Below are 27,382 nucleotides of genomic sequence, written 5' to 3'. Positions count from 1 at the left end.
TAAATTTGTTCTTATCTTATAGGATGTTCTTCATCAAACAAATAGAACAAGTAGAATATTTTGTAGTCTGTTACCGGTGAGATCCTGTAGTGAGTAGTAATATCTTTGTTAAATGTAGACATGCTTCTGGTGTTGACCGTATGTTATACTAAATATGTTTACCATATGAAGTTTAAGGAAGTTAAAATCATTGTAAGGGAAAGGTGTGTGTGTTCGGAACTTGTATATGGTGTACATCTCCTCTTGCTAGGAGGGTGACATTGTGGTATATAGTATATCACCTTACTAGGAGGGTGACATGTAGTGCACACTTCTTTTTGCTGGGATAGTGATATTGTGACCTGTAGCGCACAGTTTTGTTTGCTAGGATGGTGATACTATTGCAATTGAAGTGCTAAAGCAAGCGCACTGTAATTAGTAGCAGAAGGTTCATTGCCTTTCCAGTGAGCTTACAAATGCGGTATTTCAGCTTAGATTAGGATTAAATGTGTTTGAAAAAATTCGTTTCAGTTGCGTACCTCGTGTGTTTGTAATAACCTTTCTTTTAAATTCTGTAAATGTATACAGAATCTACTGTTTGAGGGGAAACTTATTGTTATAATTGGATTAAAAAAACAGGAACTGCTTTGTTCACACTTATGAAAAAGTAGGTTGGATTATTGTTTTGTTCCTTTTATCCCAGGCGTTTAGTCCGCGTCACTCTAGCCGGTAGCTGATTAATGATGTTGGCTTTTGTGTTGATTCTATATAGATGCATATAAGAAGTGGAGCCAACTTTCTCGTGTAATTAGGAAGTATATCTGTTTTAAAGTCCTTGGAAGGAAAACCCGAAGGCTATTTGGTTTAATAGGTGTGCATTTCAGGTATTAAAGATATTTTGTGAACACTCATAAAAACGTTCCTAAATTTTAATAGTATATTTTTGCATACTGTTGGACATGTTAACTAAATTTCATTGCGCGCGGTGGATGAATAACCTGCTCGAGCTGATCTGAAGAGAATCCGACTCTTCCAGGTCGCGCACAATGACAAAATACCTATTCAAACAAACAGCTGCTTGTGATTTATGGAAAACGTTTCAGTGAAATACAATGATGCTACACAATTTCAATTTGACATATGAGCTTCTGGTTAAAGAAAATTGAAGGTTTTTTGGTTGTTTTTTTAATGGATTGCACCTAGCAGTTCAAAATGGAATGTTATTTCCCTCTTCGTTCTTTTCCTTTTGGTATTTTGGATGCTGTTTGTAAACGACTAAACCAAACTAATGGTCTCAAAGGTGAATAACACCGAAACTGGTTACAAAACGTCTTCAGTGTAGATAATTACTTGATTTAAAGGATATATAAATTGTTTTTTTCTTGTTAGCACAGATGATGTTAGGTTTAATTGCTTTTAATAGTCTTAATAAATTAAATGTGTGGGCGAAAATTACTTTAGATACAGAACTAACTAGCATTGCATGTTTTACTCGGTCGTTAATGATTGTAGCCAACAGTTAGGGTATTTTGCCATTCTTAAACTAGCTATCAGGGCACCGTGATCACTGTCATTTTCGGAGTCAAACTCCTAACCTTCTGGACCCTGCTAATTATCAGAGACGGGAGGCATACACTTACAACTTGCTTCAAATTAAAAAAAGAAAAAGTAATTTTAACTTAATGTTTTGAAGTATGCAATCCACACAAAAGCACGCATTAATAAATAAACGAATTACTTTTATGGGGTTCGCTTCCAAGTGCTTGAAACTGGGTTTTGATATCCGAGGAGGGCACAGCACGGGTATGATGCCTTGTGTGCTTCTTGTTTTTAAGATGTCTTCTGCAGAAAAGAAAAACAACAAAGTTACGAAACCTTTTATTTTCAAGACGTAATTTTGTCAGCAAGAGTAATGCTTTATGCAAACGTAGAGATGATCATCACACCTTCTAAAGGTTACGCCATTTGACAAGACCTATCGTTTATTATAATGATGTATGTTACTTTTTGTGTCTGTAAAAATAACTTTATGAGGAAAGTCTTCATCTATAAAGCAATTTCTTAGGCTCGTATTATGAGCAAATGTTCTGCAACCCATATTGGTTATTCCAGTATTTATATGACCCTCTTATCAGATAGTAATCATTCTCATTACGGATCAGGCAAATACGCTGTTGTGTTAATATAAATACGTTTCCAGTTTTGAAATATTTTATTGTAATGATGTTTTATGCAGGTATATATAATACAGCCACTTTTGAATAAATTTTTCTTTTTCTAATGGGGCAGAAAAAATGTTTAACCTCCAAGGAATATGGTACGAAACCAGGAATATAGATATTGCAAGGTGAAATTCTGAACTTGTCTCTAATTGGACAGTTTAAATCTAATATTTTCATTTTATAAATCCATTGTGGTAGTTATTATCGAATAAACCCTAAAATTTGACATAGAACAAAAACATTTTTGACTGGTCTCTTTAAATTTCCATCTTTCGAAAAATCGAGCGCAAATTTCACATGTGTAACTTTTCAGCATTGTTGTTACATTACAAATAACATTTGTCACTTTTTGTTTTAATTTAGGGGCAAATTTGCCACTGTTCGTCGCTGCAAGCACAAAGAAACTGGTGTTGAGTATGCTGCAAAATGTATTCGAACACGACGTCGTGCGGCAGATGTTCGTCATGAGATAATGCACGAAATGTTTGTATTAAAACTTAGTGAAAGTTGCCAGCATATTATTAACCTTCATGAAGTCTACGAGACATCATCTGAAGTTATTCTGGTTTTGGAAATGTAAGTATTCACAGTGACCTCAAGGCATCAGAAATATCAAGAATATCTGTCTTCTAAATGCGTGTTTTAATGACACAAATCAGTAGTTTTTACAAAATAATTTATAGCAACTACATTTAAGTGTTGTTCTTAAAATAATTCAATATTTGTTATTTCTCAGGGCGGCAGGTGGCGAGTTACAACGTGTTCTGGACGACCAAGAAGTGATAGCCGAAACAGAGGCATCTCGTTTGATGCAGCAAATCCTAGAAGGAGTGGCTTTTTTACATCAGCGTTGTATTGCTCACTTAGACATCAAGGCATGCCAAACCTATTACACTTTCATGACTCTAGCTAGAATATATTTCTACACACAAAAAAGAGTTATGTAGAATTATTTGGAAGTTATGCAAAAGTGACCTAACCCACAAAATCCTTAAAACGGTTATTCATATTTTTTGGACCATAGAAATGCTAGTTTTTCTTATGAAAAAGAAAACGAACCGAGTCATCTTAGATTGCTGCTGTAGATTGGGAAATACCAACCCACGCCTGTGCTGTCGAGGATTTCAGTTATGCAGAAATGACCTGTGTGGGTTAGATACTTTTTATAGAACGTTTTGAAAGTGATAAAAATATGTTGTTGGATGTTCTATAACAACATGCGTAGGTAAACATACATTTCTTATCTCAGTTATTTACTTTTCTTCAAAATGATGCTATGTGACACCAAAGTGCACATAGCCAAATATTACATTACTCTTTCTAACCAAAGGTAAGGTCATAAACAGCTATGACAAAACGCAAAATAGTTTTACCCTCTGCACAATAAATAGCACTTTAGAATGCTGATGCTTAACATTTGTTGTCATACATTCATAAAGTAAAGAGTACGAGTTGAAATGTCACTGCACTCGTGTAGTAACCTTCAACTTTAGGTCATCATTGATAATGTGGCCAATTTTGATGGAGAGCTGGATTTCTTTATTGAGAAGTACTAACCTTTCTCCCATTACTTTGCAGTGATACAACAACAATCGCTAATAACTAGAATGAAAATACTCGTTTCGGCGATTGCTTTTTGCATACATCTCTAAAAAATATATATTAATCTTGACTTTTTAATTATTAGGTTTCTTGACAACTGATAACTTTTTAAAAATAGCAGTAATAGGAAATTATGTTAAGAAATAACGAATAGTTTGCTGTCATTATATTATAGCACGTAAAAGTGATTTCTATTGATTAAAATCAAAATGCATATCCATTATTCATTACTGATTTTTTAAAAAAAATGAGTTTTTGGTTATTTACTAAGTTTTCTGATTTATAGGTTAGACCACTTTTGCATAACAACTTTCATTTAAAGTTTTTCATCTCTTGACAGCTTTGTATTAGCTGTTTCGCAAGTTGTAAAATATCAGCATAAATGTTTTATTAAGTCTCAATTATTTTTTCGCTTACAGTATTACAATAGAGTATTGAGCTAAGGTATATGAGTTTGTTGTTTTTGAAACTACTTAGGTGTCGTCTTGGTATGTTCGAAAGAAAATGTACCTCGGACAGTTACCTATTAATGTTGGTTTGAATTTTTTTTTTTTTTTTTTTTACGACAACGTATTCATCATATAAGAGAAATGTTATTTTACTGAATATTTGTTTTTCTGCTGTTTCTTCCATACACTTTTCAGTCAACCACCATTTCTTCATTCATCGGAGGACTTGCTGGAAATTGGTAGAATGACACCTTTATATGTTTCAGTTGTTTTTTAGGCTATTTTAGGGATTTTATTTTATGGGATCAAAGGTCAAACAGTTCCAAAAAACGTATATTTTGGGTTCTTCTGCGGTCATATTTACAGCAGTAAAGATTAAAATTGGCACAAATATAAGTTTTCATGATTCATTGGCACACAAAAGAAATGGATTTGATAATTTTGAGTATTTTTGAAAAAATGAGTTCTTAACAAACAAAATTTTTGGGATTTTGGTCAATTACTTGGCCGTATTTTGACTAATTTAGATGGGTTTTGATATAAATATACTTTTCTACAGGCCCCAAATGTTGCCAACAAATATAGTAGATTTGCTTATTTTTAATTATTATAACGGGATCAAAATGTCGAATGAGAACATAGTTGTTTTTTTTCTTTTTTGTTTACAATTACTCTTCCCATATATCGGCCAAGGTACATAAGATTTGGTACAAATATACTTTTTTCACGAATCTCCTACATATATGAAAACTTTGGATATACCCACTTTTTATTATAAGGGGCTTAAAAGGTTATGTAAGCCCATTATTTTAAGAGTTTTCTTCGATTGGCCAAGCGTGTTAAGGCGTGCGACTCGTAATCCACTGTTAGCTTTGTTAAAATCTTGTCTAACTAGCTGGTTTACGGTTTTCTTTCCGAAACCGTAATATTGGTAGAAATTAATGGCCTTCTTGTATCATTTTAGTATAAATCTTCGCTTGATAACAAGACGACCTTAGCTCTATTAACAAATACAATGGTTGAATTCGAAACAAATTCTATCATTTCAATAATATTTAAAATAATCTATCGGTGTTTTTGATTTAATGAAAACTTAAAAGATGGCCCAAACGAAAAATGTAAACAATAAGTAAATAAAATAGCAACTTAAACAAAAATGTTTAATAACTGGTTTCTGTAAGGAACACGTTTTTAATACCGTACCCATTGTTTTTGGTTTTTTAATAAAAATTAATCGCTTGATCATATTGTCCCCAAACAGTTTTAGGGCTTCGGTACTCGTGGTGGGTTGAACAGCAAACAAAATAATCATACTGTACTGTAGACGCATGGTACAAGGGTGTATTAATAATTCACTACAGTTGAGGTGTAACAGAACAAAAAAAAAAGTATATACAGTACGGAGTTGCAGTTGTTACATATTATAGTTTATTTAGAACGAGTCTCCGATTTGTCACGTATATTAACGTATTACTATTTCAAATAATCGGAAATTTGAATTTAGAAGTTAATAAAATGTTTATGTATCATATATATGTTTGCCAACAAAATTAGTATACGAAATTTCCTTTCTCACAAAATATATTTTAATATACAAATAAGAAAACAATACAATTTGTAATAACGTTTATTACTAATAGTTATTACAAATGAGGGTTTATATATCAGAGTTTTACAAACTTATAAACAATTCCGAGTTTTATATCCGGTCTAGAATTTAATATTTTATCGTGCGTCCAGGTTCATGACGAGCAAATTAATTTTGAGTTGATATTGTTACACACCTCGCTAAAGCTATCTACAATACTTCGTTTGGCGTCACACCGATTACAAGTTAACTTCTAACCAAGATAGTTATTTAATGTCCACGTATAAATAATAGCGTCAGAAGTAACTGAATGGTTTGTAATGTAAGAAATTTATAAATGTCCCTGGTCCAATTCTGTTTTTCCGATTAATAGGCGTTAATCACAATTCTAGCTTCCGAAGCTTATAGCGTACTCATTGTAGCTGATTAATAATACTATTTGTCTCTCGGGGTGTCGGTCTTTATATCAAATAACTTGAGCTTCTAGAATTACCATAATGATCTAGCGCGTTTTCGTAAACAAATATTGTTTTTCACTTTCAAGAATTCTCAAGTTGCGTAATACACAGTCAAGAATGTACGTCACATGTAAGAAAAGAAACAACACAGAAACAAAGTAAGTCTTAAAATAAACGTATAACGGTCAGTCCGCTATACCATTTGCTTCATCAAACGGTGTGCATTAGTTCATTTTAAGGAACTGGATTGTTTACATATTTGTTTCACATCTGGTGTCTAACGAGGCTAATGGAAAACAAATTGAATCATGTCTATGAAAAATGTTGGATGTACACATAGCAAATTGACAAAAATACTTAATGTTTATTTCATTTTATATTCGGGCAGCTCGAGTTTGCCATAGCAACATCCCAGAACGAATGGATGATATTCTATCATGTTTGCAATATCAGTGTTTGTGTGTGTGTGTGTGCGTGTTCAATTATCTCTGAAAAAGTTTTATTAATAATCAAAAACGCTCCCACTCCTGCGTTACCTGTCATTATTTTAGCCTAGAGCAGCGGTCACCAAACTACGGCCCGCGGGCTGGATACGGCTCTCGAGGTCATTTTGTCCGACCCGCCAGCATCTCGCCGCTTGGGAATAAAAAGTGACATTTCATCAAATGTCCGACTGTCATAACAAAATAAATCACACCGATGTTCGCTTTAAGCTGGCAAACACAAGACGTTATGATAAAAAGAAACAAGGCTGTCACGCGCATTTTTAACCAATTGGAAAATTCTTCTTTCGTCCTTGCTGCCCGTTTATTCACATCGAGGCACGTATGTATGAAAGCATTAGGATTTCGAAAACAAGTACAGGCTTAACCCTCGTCCTATCGATTCGTCTTGTAAATTCAGCGGCCTAGGGTTACCGCTTTAGCAAGCTCATTTCTCTTAGTAGTCGAGTTATGCGCTTTTTGTAACTCGTTCTTAGGTAAGTGTCGTGGCAAACGTATGTTTCAATATATTTTGTTTGTGCGTTCTTGGACCAGTACAATACTTTCTCACAGCGTTCTGTGTTTTTCATTTTCAGATCCTGTTTTATTTCACCCATCGTTATGGCTGCTTTTAAAAGAAGAAAAGTGGACTCTGAGTGTCGTGCTTTCAACGAAGAATGGGGAGAAAAGTACTTTGTGGAAACAAAAAACCAGAAAGCTACTTGTGTGATATGCACCGAAAGTGTTGCCGTTTTGAAAGAGTACAATCTTCGACTCACTATGAAACAAAACATCTATCGACATGGGCCTGGCATGGGCTAGTGCGTTAAGGCGTGCGCTTCGTAATCTGAGGGTCGCGGGTTCGCGTCCGAGTCGCGACAAACATGCTCGCCCTCCCAGCCGTGGGGGCGTTATAATGTTACGATCAATCCCACTTTTCGTTGGTAAAAGAGTAGCCCAAGAGTTGGCGGTGGGTGGTGATGACTAGCTGCCTTCCCTCTAGTCTTACACTGCTAAATTAGGGACGGCTAGCACAGATAGCCCTCGAGTAGCTTTGTGCGAAATTCCAAAACAAACAAACAAAATCTGTCGACATATTTGAAATTTTCGGGAAAGTTCCGTTCTGAGAAATTTGAATCCATGAAACGTGTTTTTGAATCTCGAAAGAATCTCTTCACGAGAAAGTTTGCTGAAAATGTAACTTGTACGAGTGACATTTAAAATAGTGCATAGGATGCCAGAGCGAGGAAAACCTTTTACTGACGGCAACTTCATCAAAGAGTGTATGATGGAAGCAGCAAATGAGCTGTGTCCTGAAAAAGCCAATTTCTTTGAAAGTATCGGCCTTTCAGCAACTTCAGTTGTACGGAGAGCAGAAGAACTTGGAGAGAACATCGCATTACAGATACGCCAAAAAGTTAGAAACTTTCTACGGTATTCTCTGGCACTGGATGAGTCTACTGATCTCTCGAGTACGTCACAACTTCTCGTGTTCATTCGTGGAGTTAATTTGGACTTTCAGATCATGAAAGAGTTGGCATCAGTTTGCAGCATGCAAGGAAGAACAACTGGAGAAGACATTTTCATGGAAGTGCATAAAAATTTGCAAGACTATAACCTTCAGTGGAATCAGCTTAGAGGTGTAACAGTTGACAGAGGAAAAAACATGGCTGGAGTAAAAAAGGGTCTGGTGGGGCTGATCAGGAAACAGTTGGAAGATCTTCAACTCCCAAGCGCTCTGTTCGTACACTCCATCATACATGGAAAAGACTTAGATATTTCTTGCGTACTGAAACCAGTCATTTCTGCAGTGAAATTCATTCGGGGTCATGCACTTAATCATCGCCAGTTCAAGGCGTTTCTTAAAGAAATTGATTCGGATTTCTGTGACTTGCCTTATCACACTAGGTGAGGTGGCTCAGCTGCGATAAAGTCTTGTCTCGTTTTTATAAGCTGAGAAGAAAAATAGATATGTTTCTTACAGAGAAATATAGAGCCGATCCACTTCTGTCGGATCTAACCTGGTTGTCAAAGTTGTCATTTTTGGTTAACATCACATCCCACATGAATTAATTGAACTTGAAACTTCAGGGGAAGAATAACCTTGTCTGTGATCTCTATAGAATCATTAAAGGATTTTGGAGAAATCTGTCATTGTTTGAAGCACGTTTGGAAGGAGGAAACCTCTCTCATTTTCAGTGTTTCAATGAGTTTCATGCTGGAATCACAGAAGATGTCAACCTGGAGTTTCAGGAAAAGATTATTGGTGATTTAAATGAGCATTTTTAGAGAGATTTTTGGATCTCAACAAAATCGAAAGTGACATTCTCCGTTTTCAGAATCCTTTTGATTGTGTCATTGATGACGTGCCAGTGGAACTTCAGCTGGAAGTCATCGATTTGCAAGGAAATGACTTGTTGAAAGCAAAACACAGAGAGGGCAACTTATTGAATTTTACAGCTGCATACCTGAAGATGATTTTTCAAAGCTGAAGCAGTTCGCATCTGGTATGGCATCAGTGTTCGGAACAACTTATGTCTGTGAACAAGCATTTTAAAAAATGAAGTATGTGAAGTCGGTACATCAATCAAGGTTCACTCATGAACACTTGAAAGCAATACTAATGATTGGATGCAGCAATTCAAAACCGAACATTGAAGATATTTTGAAAGCCAAACGCCAATTTCATAAATCTCGCTAACTTTTTGCAGCTTAGTGAAATTCAGATATGTACTCACTATGTGCGATGTGACAATTGTTTTTGCTAATGTCACCTTTGATAACCTTTTGGTAAATAAGAATGTTGGTTGTATTTCTGTTTGTTTTCTTATTATATGTGTGTATTGCATTCTACTCCCACATGGCTAATGTAGCATCCTGAACTTAGTGTTAAGTCTTTTACAGAGAGCTTACGTTCTAGCTTATGAGTATTGAACATAATGATCATGTGGCTCGCGCTTCTCATTCCCCAACTAATCTGGCCCCATGTGAAAAAGTTTGGTGACCCCTGGCCTAGTATGGCTGGTTCGTATGAGAGTAAGAAGTGTAAATGCTTATGAGGCTCTAGCAGTATTGTATAAGTATTAGGAACCTTGGCGCGTACTGACTTGCCTTAAGAAGGTCACTTTATACGTTTACGTTACGTGGTACAGACTGCACCAACAAGTACGACGGAAGTTTTCAGATTTGCTTTCTCCCTCCCCCCTATTTTTTTTTTTTTTTTCAGAACCATATACACACACAGTCAATGAAGACCTAGTTTCTTTTTCAGTCATGAAACGTATTAAGAGGATCACGTGGCACGTTTCCCTATTCTGGAATGCGAACTTAAGGGTGAGGACCTACGGGTTCAATGAAAATTGACGTCAAGCGGGCCTCTTGCCATACACGTTATTGTTGTTGTTTTTTCACACACTGAAACAGTTCGAGACTTCAGATTACTATAATATTTTATTAATATTTTGCAGTGTTACGGTTAATTCTTGAACACAAACAATATTATACGTTATGTATTCATGATATTACAAAAACACATAGGTTCGAGTAGTCTTGATAGAAATGAATAACCCGAGCGCTTTCGAAAGGTGAACGTTTGTTCACCTTCGGGGGCCAATACGTTGTGTATTATATTCCAAAATTTTGAACAGAGGGATTCAGCATAGCTATATGATTAACGCATCTCTATCTGTGTGTTTTTCTATCTGTTTCAGTATAAATGTATAAAGTTTTTAGCCAGTTACGTGACGTTAAATAGCATTACTTCCAGTCATTTCGAATAATTCATGTATTTGCGCTCCTTTTGTTTACTATAATGTTGTATATGTCTGTTTACAGCCACAAAACCTACTTCTAACACAAGCCTTTCCACAGTGTGATGTAAAATTGTGTGACTTTGGAATTTCTCGATGGATTACCAAAGGAAGCGAAATTCGAGAGATCCTTGGAACGCCAGATTATGTTTGTACGTTGAAGTTTTAAAGTCCTCACTGCTGAGAAAATCTTAACATAATGAAGACTTACAGTTCCCACTACAGAGAAAACCTGAATATGTTTGCATAATGAAGCTTTACTGTTCCCTCTATTTAGAAAAGATGAAAAACACTAGTGATAAATCCCAGGTTTTAGTAGCTTAAACGTTTAAATTATTTTGTATACAAGGAACGTTAAAAAAATTTTGCTCTCAGGTAATTTTTATTAAATCATGACTTGATATTGTAAAAGTCCACATTATTTTATCATTGCTAATTGTGATAATGTTCCTTCTTTTGTTTCAGCTCCAGAGATCCTTCAGTATGAACCAATTTCTTTGGCTACAGACATGTGGTGAGCTTTAAACTATTTTTTAGGATACTTCTGCTCATTGCTTATTACCCTGTTGTATATTGGTTTGTAAAGAAAAACAGAAGTAACATTAAATTTACTTGTATTAAGTAATTAACTTTATGACTTGTCACTTGATGTTAGAATGAGAGAGTTTATGGTGCTTTCTGGATAACAAGACATCACGTGAGTAATGATTAATATGATCGTTATCTTTTTATAAAATTGTGATTTTTCAGACAGTTTGTTGAATAAAAACTAAATAATGTGTTTGACATTATTAAGTAAGTTATGAAATGTTTTTAAATGTAATGATGTTCAAAATCATCTTTATTAGGTTATTAACATATCAGTATAGTGATAGTTATTTAACCAGAAAGTGCATTTCAGTTGGGCTTGTGTAAGTATTTAGTTATTATAATGAATATTTGTTGTTTGAAAAAGAAATATCCACTGATGGGTCAGTTGTGCACTTGTAGACTTACATCACTGAAATCTAGCATTCAGTGTTTTGCAAGAGACAAAGGGCAGATAGCTTATTGTGTACCTTTTCACTAAAGTGAACAGTCAAGAAATTGTTTTAAGGAGAAAAAAGTGGAAAAAAATAACATATCTAGCTTGATAGTTATAAAGTTCAAGAAACATGTTGTAGAGCTTTAAAACTAATCAGATAAATTAGTTTTAGCCTAAGAAGTAATTATCTAAGAAAGTGGTTCAATAAGGTTGTTACCTTAAATGTTTTTAATTAAGGAGTCAGATAATTTCTGTTTGTCATTAGATATTTCTGAATTATTGCAGCAGATTTTATCTTCTCTTATGTTTTTTAATGTGGAGTATAATAATTTAAATATAAGAATGTAAATAACAGTTACCATAAGATAATGTCTCAATGTAGATCCTTTCAAAAATAATAAAATGCTCTTATTTGATATAGATAAGGAGACTGTGTTTCATTAACTTTTGTTTCCTTTCATTAAAGTTATTTTTACTATAAGATAAAATATGCTACTATAATTGTAGTGATAAATACATCAGTATTCTATAAAATAGTAAACGTTTAGATGTAGGATAAAACTATGAATTATTCTTTACTTTTTAGGAGTATAGGTGTCCTGGCTTACGTACTTCTCTCAGGGCATACACCCTTTGGTGGTGAAACAAAACAAGAAACCTTTTGGAACATAACAAGTCGAAATGTGGAGTTTCCAGAAGAATTATTTGGTGGTGTCTCAAATGATGCCAAAGACTTCATCCAGAGGTTATTGATCACTGAGCCAAGGTAAGCTTTATGTATATCAACTAATGTTGCTATTTAAATGATTTCTTAACAAATCATCTCATTGTGTCCATCTCTATATTTACCTGTGAATATATGTATGTATGTATGTTTGTTTTTAATTTTGCTTTATTATTGAACAATTTATGACAGATATAAACTCTAAAGAAGACACTAGTGTCAAAATTTGTGTGCCAGATCAGTTCTTATGATAGCTACAGTTTCAAAGTGGTCACATAGTTAATGGTCAAGGTCATTGTAAGCAGCTGCTAAAGATATAAATTCTGAGGAAAAAAACAAAGCTAAAACATTTAAAACTATATGTGAACAGGTATGTATGACATTTGCAGAACTAATTTCATATAGGATGGAAAGTAACTAGATTAGCTGTAAAAAATGTTTGTTTGGTTGAGAACCATCATGTAGTCACAAAACCCCAAACTTCATTTTGACTGTAACAACAAAAGCTATCTGGTGTGTTTATCTGGATAAGTTTTATATATGCAAGCTTCATGTAAGAAATAGAAAACTGAGAACTATACATTGACTAGAATACTTTAAAATCAAATTATTCGGATAAACTTTATAAGAGTATTATATATTATTAGCTATACATCTTGTGTCAAGGCTGGGAACAGAGACTTACTGATGGAAAGTTAAAAAGAGAGTGGTTAATGTTATAGTTTTGTTAATTGTTTTTAAAGATCACACTATTGATTTACTTCTAAAAATCTTTTAATTGCTTATGATAAAACTAAGTTTTGTCTTGTTATTCAGTGAACGAATGACAGCTAAAGAATCCCTTCTTCACTCTTGGATCAGGATGTTTTGTGGCCCACAGAATTCTGGGAGGGATGTAGCAAGAATAGGGTACCCACTGATGAAAGAGTCAAATTCTGAGTTGTATGTTTCAGCAGAAGTTGCTGAAGAAGTTACCAGTGGTTCAGAAGTCCATTTGTTTGAGCGTACCCAAGAAAGTGTTGGAGTTGTAGATGGAAAATTGCAGTATCAAATGCATCTAATCCCTGTGGACCACCACCAGAGTAATGGGACTGTTGATAAAGAAGTGACATTAGCATCTGAAAAACCACACACTTATTTTTCTAACCTAAGCCCAACAAAAAACAGAGCTGAAATGGAGGAAATTGTTGTTGGTTTTGAAGGACATAATTTAAACAAATGTATGATCGTTACAGATGAAAGAATGAGTATGGTATATTAGAATATAAAATTAGCTTACAGTTATTTCACATTATTTACATTGTTTTCTGAGAACTTCACCACATTTACTTTGATTGTTGTGTTGGCATTAAGGAGTCAACCATAATTAAAACCACTGAAACAGTTGGGAATGAGAATTAGATGAGTGTAAGAATGTGGTATTCCATAGGATTGAATAATCTATTGGAAAATGATGATAATAAATAACAATGAATGATACTGGAGATTCTTCCTCTACAAAGCTAGTTGATCTTGGTAAAGATTTAAGTTAGTTGTTTTTTTTTTAATGGGTTGATCTGAGTAATAAACATATTCATAAACTTAGTCAGAGCATCAAGAGTATTTCCACCTAAAAAAGGTATCCAATGTATTGGATATTTGAGATTTATAAACAGTTTTTTGTTTTGACTTGCTTTGTAATATATATTTATACAATGTTAGAGGAACAACCTATTTCTATGAAGACTTTGATAATCAAACTACTAAAAAAAAGTAGGAGATATAAGTTAATATATCCACTTGATAAAGTAAACTTTGGACATACACATTTAGTATGGTATCCACTTTTCATGATATAAAAGTGTTCTTCAACTCTTACTTGTGATTTGATAACTGATCAGTTTTGTGAGACATATTTTAACTTTTACATGCAATATGCTAATTAATAGTTGTGTTTTCCTAAATTATGCTTCAAGTTTTTCATTACTAGCCTTCAATTACTGAATAAATTGTCACGTTTGATAAGACTGTATGAAGTGTTAGTTTCATTGTGGTTGATTAACAATCATGTGATACATTCTCATAATGTTAATGGAAATAACTTTGAAATGAATCATGCATTGGTTTTCCTTACAAAAAATTTCATTTCTGAACTATGAAAATTGGATGTAAATACCTTGTACATATCTTGCAGAAAGCCTACAGAGCTCAGATTAGATATAGATTTGTTAGTGGCAGGAAAACTAGATCAGAAGATGTTTGGCCTTTTTGTAGCATTACATTTAATAAACTTTGTACTATCCTAGTGTTAGTTTTTTTTATTCATCATCTGTCTTCTGAATTGTAATTATACAGTTAAACTCTTTTTAAACCGATTCTTCTTAAGTTATTAACCCTCAAAATTGAGAGTTTTTAGTAATTTGTGGAGATTTGTAAATATATTGTCTGTACAAATGCATTTATTAGTTTTATATATATATATATATACATACATAGATAGATATAGATCTATAGTACAATGATGTTGAGTAATAAAATTTTGGGGTTAAATGTCTAACAAAATGTTCTTTGTACTATCTAGCTGTCAGACTTTAATTCACCTCTAATAAAATAGATTAACAGAATTTGTTGTAACAAAATGGTCTCCTACACTAATAAATTGCACAGTTATGTTTACATAAATACGTAAGTGAAGATACAGATTCACATTAAAATTAGACAAAAATAAACAGTATAGTTTTAAATGTATATTAAAAATGATACAAAATGAAGATGGCTTAAAGGAAGAAACCTTGTTTGCGTTTTCATTCAATATCTTGTATATCATGGTTGGATGACTGTGAGATTACAATTTCGAAATATGTGAAAATAAAAAGATTGCCTTTTTTATAGTGTAATAGCTAGATTCACAAGGATGTAAACTAATTCTACTTGAGAAATCCATAGGTTTATAGAAGTTTACTTGTAACTGGTATATTGTTTTATTGATATAGGTGACCATGTGTTCAACAGCTCTATATTAGTAGACAACCCATCAAGATACAGAAGTAGGTAAAAATTATTTCGTTCAAAACATGACATGAATCCAAAATAATGGAAAATCATTTGTAGTTTAACTGTAGATTAAAAAAAAACAACTAAATTTCTGAATTTTATTTTGAATAAAGTTACTCCACCCCACCAACTACAAAAGAAAAAAAGTGGGATGGACAAGAATGAAAATTTGAAATGATACAGGTTTCTTAGTGGGTTAGTTTTGTTTTGAAAAAGTGTAATAGTGTCGAATTTTAAAGTAGTAGCCATTTTATTTTAATGTTTTCTAAACAAGAAAATAATGGAAAAATAGGTAAAATAAACATTGAAAGATCTAGTTAGGAAATTCAGTATTTACTGCCAAAGAGAGTGTACAGACCCAATAAATGTTTTCTTTTGATATGTGGTATTCAGAAGTAAAACTGTTGCTCATGTGCAAGTATTGGATATTGCTATAAGAAAATGGTTGCAAAACAGTAAGATGAGCATGGATAGCAAGTAAAATGGGCAAATGTAATTTAAAAGCTAAAACGTTTGTTTTCATCATGTTATCCATTCTTTCATACAACTATGAGCTTTAACTAGTGAGTGGATGCTGTTGCTCAAAATCTGACATTATATTGTCTGCTTGACCAGAGAGAAGAAAAACTTTTCACTGGGTGAATACTAAAATATGCTGATTTTACCACTTTCAAGTTAGAATTGAAGACATATCACAGCATTCTAGGTTATTGAAGTTGGTGACCAGTAAACATTCAAAGGGAGATTAATTTTCAATTTTTACAAATCTTTAAACTATCCTTTTACGTGAATGTGACTCCTACCTTAGGGAAGTAGCACTATTGCAATTTGCACAGTAAGTGTAGTATTACTTTAATTCACTCTTAGTGTATTCTTGACCTAAGGTGGTGATAACAAGTTACTATTTTCCTACCTCCTGTTTTGTGTGTTAAGTTGGTATACAGTATATACCTCCTGTTAATATAGAACAGGTGCATAGAAAATGTTAAAATAATTCTGAATTAAATGTATTTTATGTTTTAGTTAGAGAATAATAAAATCTGGCAATATTGAATTGTCATCTGCCACTCCTGTCATCTCTATCAAAAGGATTGCCAAAGCTTAAACTTTTATAATTAACATTAAATGTAAAATTTAAGTGTCTAATATATAAATGGTTTTTAATAATTATCTCGCAGAAATATACAGGGTACATATTTTCTCATGAACAAACAGAATAATACTTTATTTACATAAAGGCTTTAACAGCTAAGTAAATTGAAAGTAAATATTAACTTGGCTGAAAAATATTAACAAATGCAATACAAAACTAGATAAGATGCTAAATAAGTAAATTTTACATTAAGTGTAACCCACTGAATATAATCCAAATCAAACTTCAATAATCAGTTTAAACTTAAAATAATTGTAATAGGATTTAAGTAAGAAATTAAATAATTAATAACAATAATCAGATTAAAAACATAAATAAAAATCTATGCATATAAATACAGGACTTAAATTAGGTAATGTGCAAAAAATAAAATACAGTTTACAAATTCAGAATAAAGGATACCATAAAGAACAAATGAACGTTTTATATGCACATTTGTATACAAACAGCTGTAACTTTGTGTGTTGTAGACAATTGTATACAAATGACTGCAGTTTTATTTGAAGGACTCCAATATATGATACATTTAGTAATGTGTGATGTCTTTTACGGACTTTGAAAATCATGGAATGCACTTATGGTTATTTTTATTTTATTTTTTTTACATTAAAAGAAAATGAGTACAGTTAGCTTTTGTTTTGAAGTATTAAAAGGTAATGTATGTGAAAAAATTGGAAAACTATTAAACCACTTTTGCATGTTTTCTGCGATAAGCCTATTTAGCTATTTCAAGCCATAGTAAAATATATTATCCGCTAAGATACAAAAAAAACATTGAAAATAAAATTGAAATTCAAGAGTGATAATTTTGTTTCTTTATTGATTCATAAGATAAACAATATTAATATATTCTAATAATAGTAAAGCGTAAGGACAAATACTAGTAAAGGATGTTTTTGGAAAAGCTATGTAAAATTTGACGTTTATTTGTATGATTCTAAATATTTGCGTTGATATACCTTTTTGAATAATAATACTCAGTTTGAGAATATGAATATTGCAACGAAAAACTCTAAGAAACTAAACTTCCATCACACAGGTGTAATAAAGAAAATTTACAAGTTCATTGCAAAATAGTTCGAAAACTAGCCACCAGATGACAAAACGAGCTTTAAGTTAGTTATTCATAAATTTAGTCAAACAAATAAGACTTCGAAAAGGAAAATCGATATAAACTTCAATATTAACCTTCTCTCTGCGCAAGTAATGTCAATCATCAAGCACGACCTTACTTGATGGTGAAAAATTATGATTTAAACAAATAATTGAGGAAAATTAAAAGAAAGTGTTCTGCAGTAAATAGCATAAATATAGGTCAAACTAAGTCAATAAAGGGCAATAACATTACAAAATATACAACAAGTTACTTGGATAACAATATCCAAGATATAAAGAAGCTATCTTTGTGTAGATTTTATATGTGTTTCTGCAAAGTTGGTAATATTGTTATGAGACTAATTAACATTCAGGTTTCATGGCGTACGCAAGCAGGTTTGGCGATTCTTTCAAGCATTGAAAGATATTTCCGTATGTTGCAGTAGAGGTTTCAATAGCTGTGGGGTAAATCCAAATTTTGCAATTAGCTAGTATAAATGTTCATTTGGGTATATCTAAACTACGCAAAAAAAAAAGGATTAAATAGTACATATACATATACTGCTGGCCAAAATCTTAAGGCCAATGAACATAAAGAAAAAATATGCATTTTGCGTTGTTAGACTCAACCACTTATTTGAGTAGAGCTTCCAAAGATGAAAATAAGAAAAGGGGAAAAAAAAAACAAAAAAACTTTATAACATTTAATAGGGAAAATGAGAGCGCCATGAAATTAGCCTAAATACTAGCTGGTCAAAAGCTTAAGACAATACTGAAACGAAAAGTTAATCGGTAAATACGCAACGAAATTTAGTCATTTATGTTCAAGCATTAACGTTGTCAACATTTCCCACTAAAATCTCCTGTGTTACATTGAGTAAAAACATGGCAAAGGTTAAAAAGTGGACAGAATTTAAACGTGGCAGAACTGTCGAACTGCAAAGGCAAGGTCTCTCTCAACGTGCCATCGCTGGTGAGATTGGGCGTAGTAAAACTGCTGTTGCAAATTTCTTAAAAGACCCTGAGGGATACGGAACGAGAATTTCAAGTGGTTGAGCAGGAGGATCTGACGGGTTTTCCGGCAAGACACCAACCGATCATCGAACCCTTACAGACGCAGAATGCAGCTCAAGAACAATAAGACGGCATCTACGAGAGAAAGGCTTTAAAAACCGTAAACGTATTCAAAGACCACGCCTCATTCTACATCACGAAACAGCTCAGTTAAACTTTCCAAACAGTGCATGATATTCGTGAAGCCATCTTCACCACTTGGAATAGAATTTCAGTTAGATTTTGGCCGGCAGTGTATGTATAACATGCGCGTGAACTAATTGTAATGCATTATAGAATCACGAGACAATAACTCGCGTCCCGTTTTTTTTCACACAAATGGTTTTTAACTCTGTACATTAGAACCGTGGGTTCATTATTCGATGCGTATAATTAGCCTAAAAAATGTCAGTGGGTGATTTTGACTAGGTGCCTTCCATATATTCAAAGCCTTTAAAAAATATAAATGGCTAACGTAAAGGGCTTTTGTGTAGCTTTCCACAAATATCTGAAACAAATCAAGTATGTAGTTCATATGCTAACAATTTTACTTCTGGGTTAATTATCCAATCCTTCCTTTTTAAATCTTTCTCTTCTTTCTTTTTTCTTTATGTTTTTTTAAAGTGTACAATTTTGACTTTTAAGTATACAATGCCCCTCAGTGGCTCAGCGGTATGTCTGCGGACTTACAACGCTAAAAATCGGGTTTCGATACCCGTGGTGGGCATAGCACAGATAGCCCATTGTGTAGCTTTGTGCTTAATTCAAAAAACAAACAAGTATACAATATTTTTTGTTTGGAATTCTAGCATTAATAAAGCTGAACACTTTACTGATTTCTCTGAAACTGCTAAAACTAAATACTTTTAAAATTGAAAAACAACTATTATAAACAACAACTTTAAACATAATTTTTAAATCATTTGTTGTGGTTTCTTTCATTTATGAATGGCTGATTAAAAATATCTAACAGTGGTTTCGTCTACGTAACATGATAATACATACTAGCGAATACATATTTTAATTTTAACGTATTTATATTAATTTATAACAGTTAAAAGTAAATTACTTTTGTGTCAAAAATCAAGAAATTAAACACAAATGGGCTAAACGGCTAGATCAGCGACCTCCTTTATGTCAGGCATAACCATCCCTAATTTTGAATTTCTATCCCGAGGTAAAACAACTGGTCGGCGGCACCAGCTACCTCACAGCTAATATTAACCGAATGGCGAGATTTGCTATCACTCTTAAAACACACTCACAGTTACGAGTGCGAAAAACGTTTGTTGTCACTACACCTGAAACATCAGATCCAACGTCTCATGCCCAGGTATTCTAACCTCTTGGCCAACAGAAATATTAAATAGACCTACATGTTCGTGTCGTCATAACAATAATAGTTATATATTGTCATTATAGTTGGATAAATAAGTTGTCAGCGCGGGTGTGTAAAAGTAGTGGCTTTCAACATCCGCACTACTCGAGGAAAGTAAGTACTAACTAAGTTATTATTATTGTTTGTAGTTAAGCGCAAAGCTACACAATGGGTTATCTGTGCTCTGCCCCACCACGGGTATCGAAACCCGGTTTCTAGTGATGGGAGTCCAAAAATAGACCGCTGGCGGACCGTAGGTTTGTTTTTTGTTTTTAATTTCGTGCAAAGCTACATGAGGGTTCCTAAGTTTGCAGTGTAAGACTAGAGGGAAGGCAGCTAGTCATCGCCACCCACCGCCAACTCTTGGGCTACTATTTTACCAACAAACAGTGGGATTGACCGTAACATCGTAATGCCCCCTACGGCTGAAAGGGCGAGCATGTTTGGTGTGACTATGATTCGAACCCGCGACCCTCAGATTACCACCTGGTCATGCCGGGTCAGGACCGTAGGTATCTCGTTTCTGTCTTCCAAACTTAACACTGAACTATTCAACACGAGCCTTTGAGAGCGTAGTTGTAAACAGGCATTTTACTGCATTTTCAATGATTTTAGGCAGCCAATAGTTATACAGGAAATGTTAGGAACTAATGCATGGAAAAGCTTTAGAGAAAAATAATCTGAATTATCACAATTTAATATTGTTTATCAAAGAAAGTAATATCTGTGTGTCAGTAATCTAGTCTTTCAGTGAACAAAATATGTATTGTTCAATCATAGTACTCGTCGAATAACGTTTTAAAAAGACGAATACTTTTACAGACAGATTATCCTGTTTGAATAATCTTAGGATTCAGTTTCTGTGAATTATGAAGATATATGGATCATACTGTTGTAATGGTTTCTTTTATTGGGTGGGGTTTTCAAAAGCATTCCTTAAAGTAAAAATAGAAAGTCAAGTCTCCTTAACGATGTTTTTTTTTTATATTTTTGGATACCACAACAACCAACCTCCATCAATAGGCTTACATTTATAAACTTCATTAACGGAAGTATTACTAATTTGTATTTCAGTTTCTCTGAAAAAACAAAGACAAAATTTACAGTACGACACTGAACGAATAGCTTAGTTAACTGGCACTAAAATACAAACTCATTGATTAACCTTTAACTGACTAACAGAGTTACTACACTTTTTTTTTATTAAGTGGCTGGTTGTGTTTTCTAAACTTTGGCGAAAATTACAAACATCAAGGCCATGTCCATATGCTAACAGCTAAACAGTTATGCAACGTTATAGAAACGTCTAGATTAAAAACATAGGCTACAAAAATATAAATATGTATGTTTTATTATTGTAAAAACATTCTAAGTACCAAAAGCAGCTACAATAACAATATTAAATAATATACTTTCAATTTCAATACCATTAAGTACAATAAAATCAAGGAAAATAAAAAGGTAATATTCAATCATTGTACAAAATCCAGAACATCGTGTATTGCGCAATCCTGTGCTTTAATACTTTCTTTGTTATTTAAGTTTTGATTTAAGAAAAACAAAAAGCAACAAAAACAAGCAAGTCAGGAATATATTCTTTGCAAAAAATGGGTAGCTTTTATAAGAATCAAATTAATCATACGTTGAAGGAAACTTACAACACTTGAGGAAACTTGTTAAAATATACAACTCTAGATAAAGTATTTCCAAACAAAGGCAAAAACTAGCTGTTCTAATTATCATAGTCTTTATCTTACTCTTTTGTACTAAAACATCCATAAAAATATGTTTAAACTCCGTATATTTATGCTATTTATACAATATTTATAGAATTTAAAGAAGTTAATTTTCAGTCTTGCTTTAGGGCGAAAAAATACACAGAGTGAAAAAAGGACTGGAAAACTTATGATTTAAAGATTGTACCTTCTATACCCAAATCATGAGAATATTGTTGAATACATAAGTTGCCAGCGATTTTAATAAGTGTCGAAGCTAAAGAATCAAACGGCAAATATGACGTTTGTAACAATTTATGTATTTCACGCAGATGAAGTACAGTTAAACAGCGTTCAGGATACTACAAAGTCTGCTCAGTATTACTTGAAAGTTAAGTTTGCTTTGGGGCTGGATATATCTGGTACACATATTTTACTTTTTTGTATTCAAACATTTCGAAGTCATATTTTATACTTTTTACAGGAAACACTTCAGTAAAATAAGCATAAGATAATTAGAACGAATACCACTAACAAATTATTTACAAAAAGTGTCAAAATAATATAATATTAATTTTTGGCAGTTTAGCTTTGAAGCAGATGTACAATTTTATGAATTGCCCAAGAATGCTAAGTAACAAGCAGAAATTAAAAACAGGGGATGAAATCTGCATCTGTAAGCGCAGTACACTTGAAACACAAAATTTACCTTTAATTTGTTTATATATGTTCATAATATAGAATAAAAATCAAAATTGTAAATAAAGTATAAAGTGAAAAATAAATTAACTTTGCTGCCAAAGGCAGAAAATCTAATATTAACGAATTACAGATATGTCTATACGCTACAGATTTGTCTATATCAAGCGTTACACATTTGAGGAATTATATTTTGTCGAATAAAATAATATACATTTTAAGATTAATTTTCTACTTATTCACTTCTTATGCTATGTTACATTTAGGTTAAGGTGATTCGTGTTTAAAATACGTGCAAGAATTATTGCAGGAACCCGGTGTGATACGATTATATTAGGTTGAGGAATAATTCGTGAGCGTTTTTAAATAATTTCATTCAAGCATTACATGCAAGAATATACAATACTTCAATGCATGAACACATTACACCCAAAACATTTATTATGATACTTTATTTCATGTAATACCTAGGTATATAGTATGCATTGTTTTAAACGAAATTGCAAGAAATTAAATGCGAAAAGCCGATGGTGTCGAAAATGCTCGATTTTGTCCACTTGACATTCCATTTAATGAGCTGAAAATGAAAGCAAAAATTAAAGACATATGAAAATCAAACACACCATCTATTAGAGCAAAAAATTATCTACCAAATGACATGAAATATTTTGCGAAAGCGTTTCATTTATGAATATATTTTGTTAACTTGAAAAAACGCTCACGAATTATTCCTCAACCCAATAGTATCCTTTGTATGTTGTAATTGTTACAAATAAAACTGATGGTAACAGTTTGTTTGCTTGGGTTGTAGTTTCTGTGTGTGTGATACATTCACAACAAATATACTTTGTTCCCAAGATTCTTAGCTTCAATTACGATATTTAATAAAATAAAAGTCTGTGACTTGTGATTAAAATATACTTTATTGCAAAGATAAATGTTTCGTGTATCTTAACACTTTTAGCTAGATCGTCATATTCAAATTACAAATGTTTGTGAATTGTGTCAAGTTTTATTTGTTAAAATAAATAAAAATTGATTAACAATAGGATAACATTCTCAAAACTTTTCACCCATCAAATAAGATTAAGTAATTCTTGAAAACGTTTCCATAATTAATAATACAAATGTTTGATCATAAATGCCATAAAAGTAAAAGATAAAACTTAAGTAACATGTAAATAAATAAAAACAACAGCATCGGAAATTTTATAATTCTCTAACTTTAATATGGTTGGTATTAAATTTTCCCAATAAAAAAAACAAATATGTTTTTCATAACTTAGTCATACGTACTATATATATATATATACACACATACACGCATAAGCAGCAGCAAAAGTATGTATGAAGACGAGATTAGCTTTATTTTACAGAGTAGTACATATAAAAATGATGCATTTATCCATAAAAAATAAATCTGTTTTCCACCCTGTAGACTACTAGAGATATCTGAAATAAAAATATTCAAAAATGATAAATGGTTAAAAACTGGAAACGGAAGTTAAATGCGCTTAAAAGCCATATTTGCAATATTACAAAAAAAAAAAAACAACTTAAAGCCAACTTAAATATTTAGTTTGTGGAACTGAAACTTTATCAAATGATTCTTTAAAATATGAAAAATAACTTGCAAGCAAAATTTTTATATTTTTGTTAAATTATTATTGCTCTATGGTCTTATCTTGTAAACCATTAAAATGTCTGTGTGTGTGTTTACCCATAACCAGTGAACCGCTGAGCTGATTGCTACTTTGCAAGTATTCTTAGGGTCGGAGTTAGAATTTTATTCCCCCTGTCACCATTGTTGGACCCTATATCTTTCTCATACATTGTAGTCACTTATAACTGACGAACCGCTAGACCGATTTTCACAAAAAAAGTAGCATATACTCTTATGGCGCCCACAATGGAGTAACGTAGGGGATCGGCAAACTGATATGACTCTCCTATGTCATCTACGGGGACCCTATGTCTTCTCTGTGCGTTGAACGAATACGTCAACTATTAGGTATGATTTTGAAAGTAATAAAAATAAACTTTGTCATACGACGTAATGAGCTTTCAGAGGTTTAAGAGTTTGTTTTAATGATTTAAGTAAGCATCTGTCGTTATTGAAAAAATAGTTAATGTATATGCATCTTTCGCAACTTCTGAAAATAAATTGAGAAAAACTTGGTTGCTATATCCCGTCTTGTAAATAACGATATTTATAATCACATATCATTTATATAACCAAAAACATTATTCATATTTCGCAAACAGTTGTGTACTCATAATAAGCAAAATCATTAACTGTTGATGGCTCGGTTACCATATCGTTAAAACACGAAAGTTTATGGATTTTTTTTTAACAATTACTTTTTCATTCCGGTAAAATGGATATTTTTACACCAGAAACATAACTGACTTTTCATTGGTGAAAATTAATTTTCTTCCTTTCTTTTTTTCAAATTTCAAATGTTCATGGTTCATGAGACGTTAACATCTTGTTCCCTCATCACTCTAACGACACTAAAGTGTTTTATGTTGGGTTTCCAAAGACCACATAAGTCCAATATCCAGTTGTTACAGTTAATTACTAGTAGGGTTAGTGAAGCGTCTGAAGCTGCCATTGCGAATCAAGTAGGGTAACAAGATTCCTAGGGCTATGATTGTCATTCCCAACACGTTGATGACGATGCCTTGTTCAGGAAGGTCCTTGTAGTTCTCATTGCCATCCGTCCCACTAGAGAAAAGACAAAAAACTCGATATGTCTATGCATTAAAATATCTGCATTGGTATTCCTGATAAGATTTATCACGAACGCAACATCGGGTTACCTGACAAACGTAACAAACAAATATTTTAATATATTACATAGGGCGCGAATAGACTACTCATTTTTATTTAATTAAAATCAAATACGATGTATTGGTTCATTTTAATGCAGCATATTTTTTTAGAGTGAAGAATTATTAGAATAATGATTTGATCCAACAACAACCAAACAAACGGAAGAAACAAACTAAAAATGAAGAATGATTTGATCTAACAACAACCAAAGAAACGGAAGAAACAAACTAAAATGAACAAGAACAAGTTTGTTTGTTTGTTTTTTTGGCTCAGCTCCGAATTCCTCAATAGCACTGTGCAGACTTAATTTCAATCATACATTCATAATGTCATACATTATACTTTTATAATAATAAATAAAGTATTAAACCTATCGGAAAATAATGCAAGTACATATGGGAAGTAAGCACACAATCACTTTTCTTCTTTTTTTTTTTCCAATCAGAAAAGGCCCTCCATAGCCAGGTGGTTAAGACACGTGACTCGTAATCTATGGGTCTCGGGTTCGAATCCCCGTTATACCACAGATAGGGAAGTTATAATTGTCAATATCAGTAGTCGTTTGTAAAATAAGTAGCCTAACAGTGGACGGTGAGTGGTGAGGACGAGCTAGCTACCTTCCCTCTAGCCTGTAAAATTAGGGATGGTTAGCGCGGATAACCATCGTAAAGCTGTGCGCGAAATTCAAAACAAACTAAGCAACAAGGAAGTGTTTAACCCTTTCTCACGGGTAGGCCTGCACCTAACTACCACTAACAGATATGCTTTATGATGCGTCTTAGCAAAACATGTAAATAATATATAAAGTCGAAGCAGAGAAACCTTATAAATGATTTCATGGCCACGGCTGAATGTCTTATGTAACATGGTTCGATTTAAGAATGCATAGACATATGCACTGATGTCATTAAGCGTTTTGTTTGCAATAAAAAGTAATGCAATATAATTTACATATCTGAAATGGCAAATAAAATTATTTATTTTAGATAAACACAAAGAAGGAAAGTATAAACTACGAAGCTTAATCTGATATCAAATTGAGATTACATATATTAGGGTGAATTGTTAGAAAAAAATCCCAAGTACAAAATCTAAAAATAATTTACACATTTAAAATGTACAACTCTCTGCTTTTAACTTTATTTTATTTCTTTTCTGTTGGTATTACTTTAAACCCACATATTTACCAACTTTCGATGTCTGCTGCCAGAAGTGGGAAGATGGTTGCACGTTTATTATAATTAGATAGTTATCACCATTAGATTCCATCAAGGAACATAGGGCCGCAATCGCTTGTGGATTCTTCAACAGGTATTTAAGTGAGTAGGTTGTTAGCCCACTGCACCGAGCCGTCCCTCATTTAGTAGTTTAAGACTAGAGGGAAGGCAGCTAGTCATCACCACCCACCGCCAACTCTTGGGCTACTCTTTTACCAACGAATAGTGGGATTGACCGCAACATTATAACTCCCCCACGGCTGGGAGGGCGAGCATGTTTGGCGCGACGCGGGCGCGAACCCGCGACCCTCGGATTACGAGTCGCACGCCTTACGCTCTTGGCCATGCCAGGACACGTTTATTATATTTAGAAAATAAAATTAGTACGAAAAACAATATTTAATGTAACGTACATCAATAGGAAGTCATGGAAGGCAGGTGGTGGATGAGTGCGAGGAAAATGACATAGTGTCATGAATGGCGCAACACTCAATCTGGCCAGGCAGATGACCCCAATCTAAGGAACAATGGCTGGGCAGAACGGTCCTGTATGGACACTGCTCCCATAGCAAGTAATTGTAACATACTATAGGTACCATTTTGCAAAGAAAAACCTATGGCAAGCCAAACTAAAAATATGTTAGATAACAGCGTGAATGGGGTTTCCAGAACTTCGGGAAACTCCTCGCTCGGTAGGGGAAGTCATGTGCGACAGGTGACACCAGACCGTCATCAATAGGGAAAATAGCAAAACTATCCTTGAAGTTGGAATCCAGTATGATGTTAGACAAAAATACCAATACATTCTAGAAATTTTCTTCTGTGCATAAGATAATTTCACTTACGTCATTATTTTGAAATATATG

General features: G+C 33.1%; 2 protein-coding genes across 8 annotated transcripts in view; one reads left to right on the top strand and one right to left on the bottom strand.

Annotated features, from left to right (window-relative positions):
* LOC143230319 (serine/threonine-protein kinase 17B-like) overlaps positions 1 to 14,878 on the top strand; it is a 49,971-nt gene extending 35,093 nt beyond the window's left edge. For all 5 annotated transcript variants that reach the window (XM_076463644.1, XM_076463647.1, XM_076463643.1 and 2 more), the window contains 6 exons: positions 2,565 to 2,777; positions 2,938 to 3,076; positions 10,615 to 10,741; positions 11,055 to 11,103; positions 12,200 to 12,379; positions 13,154 to 14,878. In XM_076463644.1, coding sequence (XP_076319759.1) covers positions 2,565 to 2,777; positions 2,938 to 3,076; positions 10,615 to 10,741; positions 11,055 to 11,103; positions 12,200 to 12,379; positions 13,154 to 13,598 — 1,153 coding nt within the window. In that variant the 3' untranslated portion in view covers positions 13,599 to 14,878. The remainder of the gene's footprint in view (positions 1 to 2,564; positions 2,778 to 2,937; positions 3,077 to 10,614; positions 10,742 to 11,054; positions 11,104 to 12,199; positions 12,380 to 13,153) is intronic.
* LOC143230321 (plasma membrane ascorbate-dependent reductase CYBRD1-like) overlaps positions 13,292 to 27,382 on the bottom strand; it is a 54,996-nt gene continuing 40,905 nt past the window's right edge. For 2 of the 3 annotated variants that reach the window (XM_076463650.1, XM_076463648.1), the window contains exon 5: positions 23,368 to 25,191. In XM_076463650.1, coding sequence (XP_076319765.1) covers positions 25,038 to 25,191 — 154 coding nt within the window. In that variant the 3' untranslated portion in view covers positions 23,368 to 25,037. Of the gene's footprint in view, positions 13,429 to 23,367; positions 25,192 to 27,382 lie in introns of those variants that run through there. The other variant, XM_076463651.1, reaches the window with a different exon arrangement.

Source organism: Tachypleus tridentatus, chromosome 10 (assembly GCF_004210375.1).
Source record: "Tachypleus tridentatus isolate NWPU-2018 chromosome 10, ASM421037v1, whole genome shotgun sequence".
In the NCBI taxonomy this organism is placed as follows: domain Eukaryota; kingdom Metazoa; phylum Arthropoda; class Merostomata; order Xiphosura; family Limulidae; genus Tachypleus; species Tachypleus tridentatus.
Note: the sequence above shows the minus strand (reverse complement) of the source record. Positions and strands in the feature narration are given on the sequence as shown.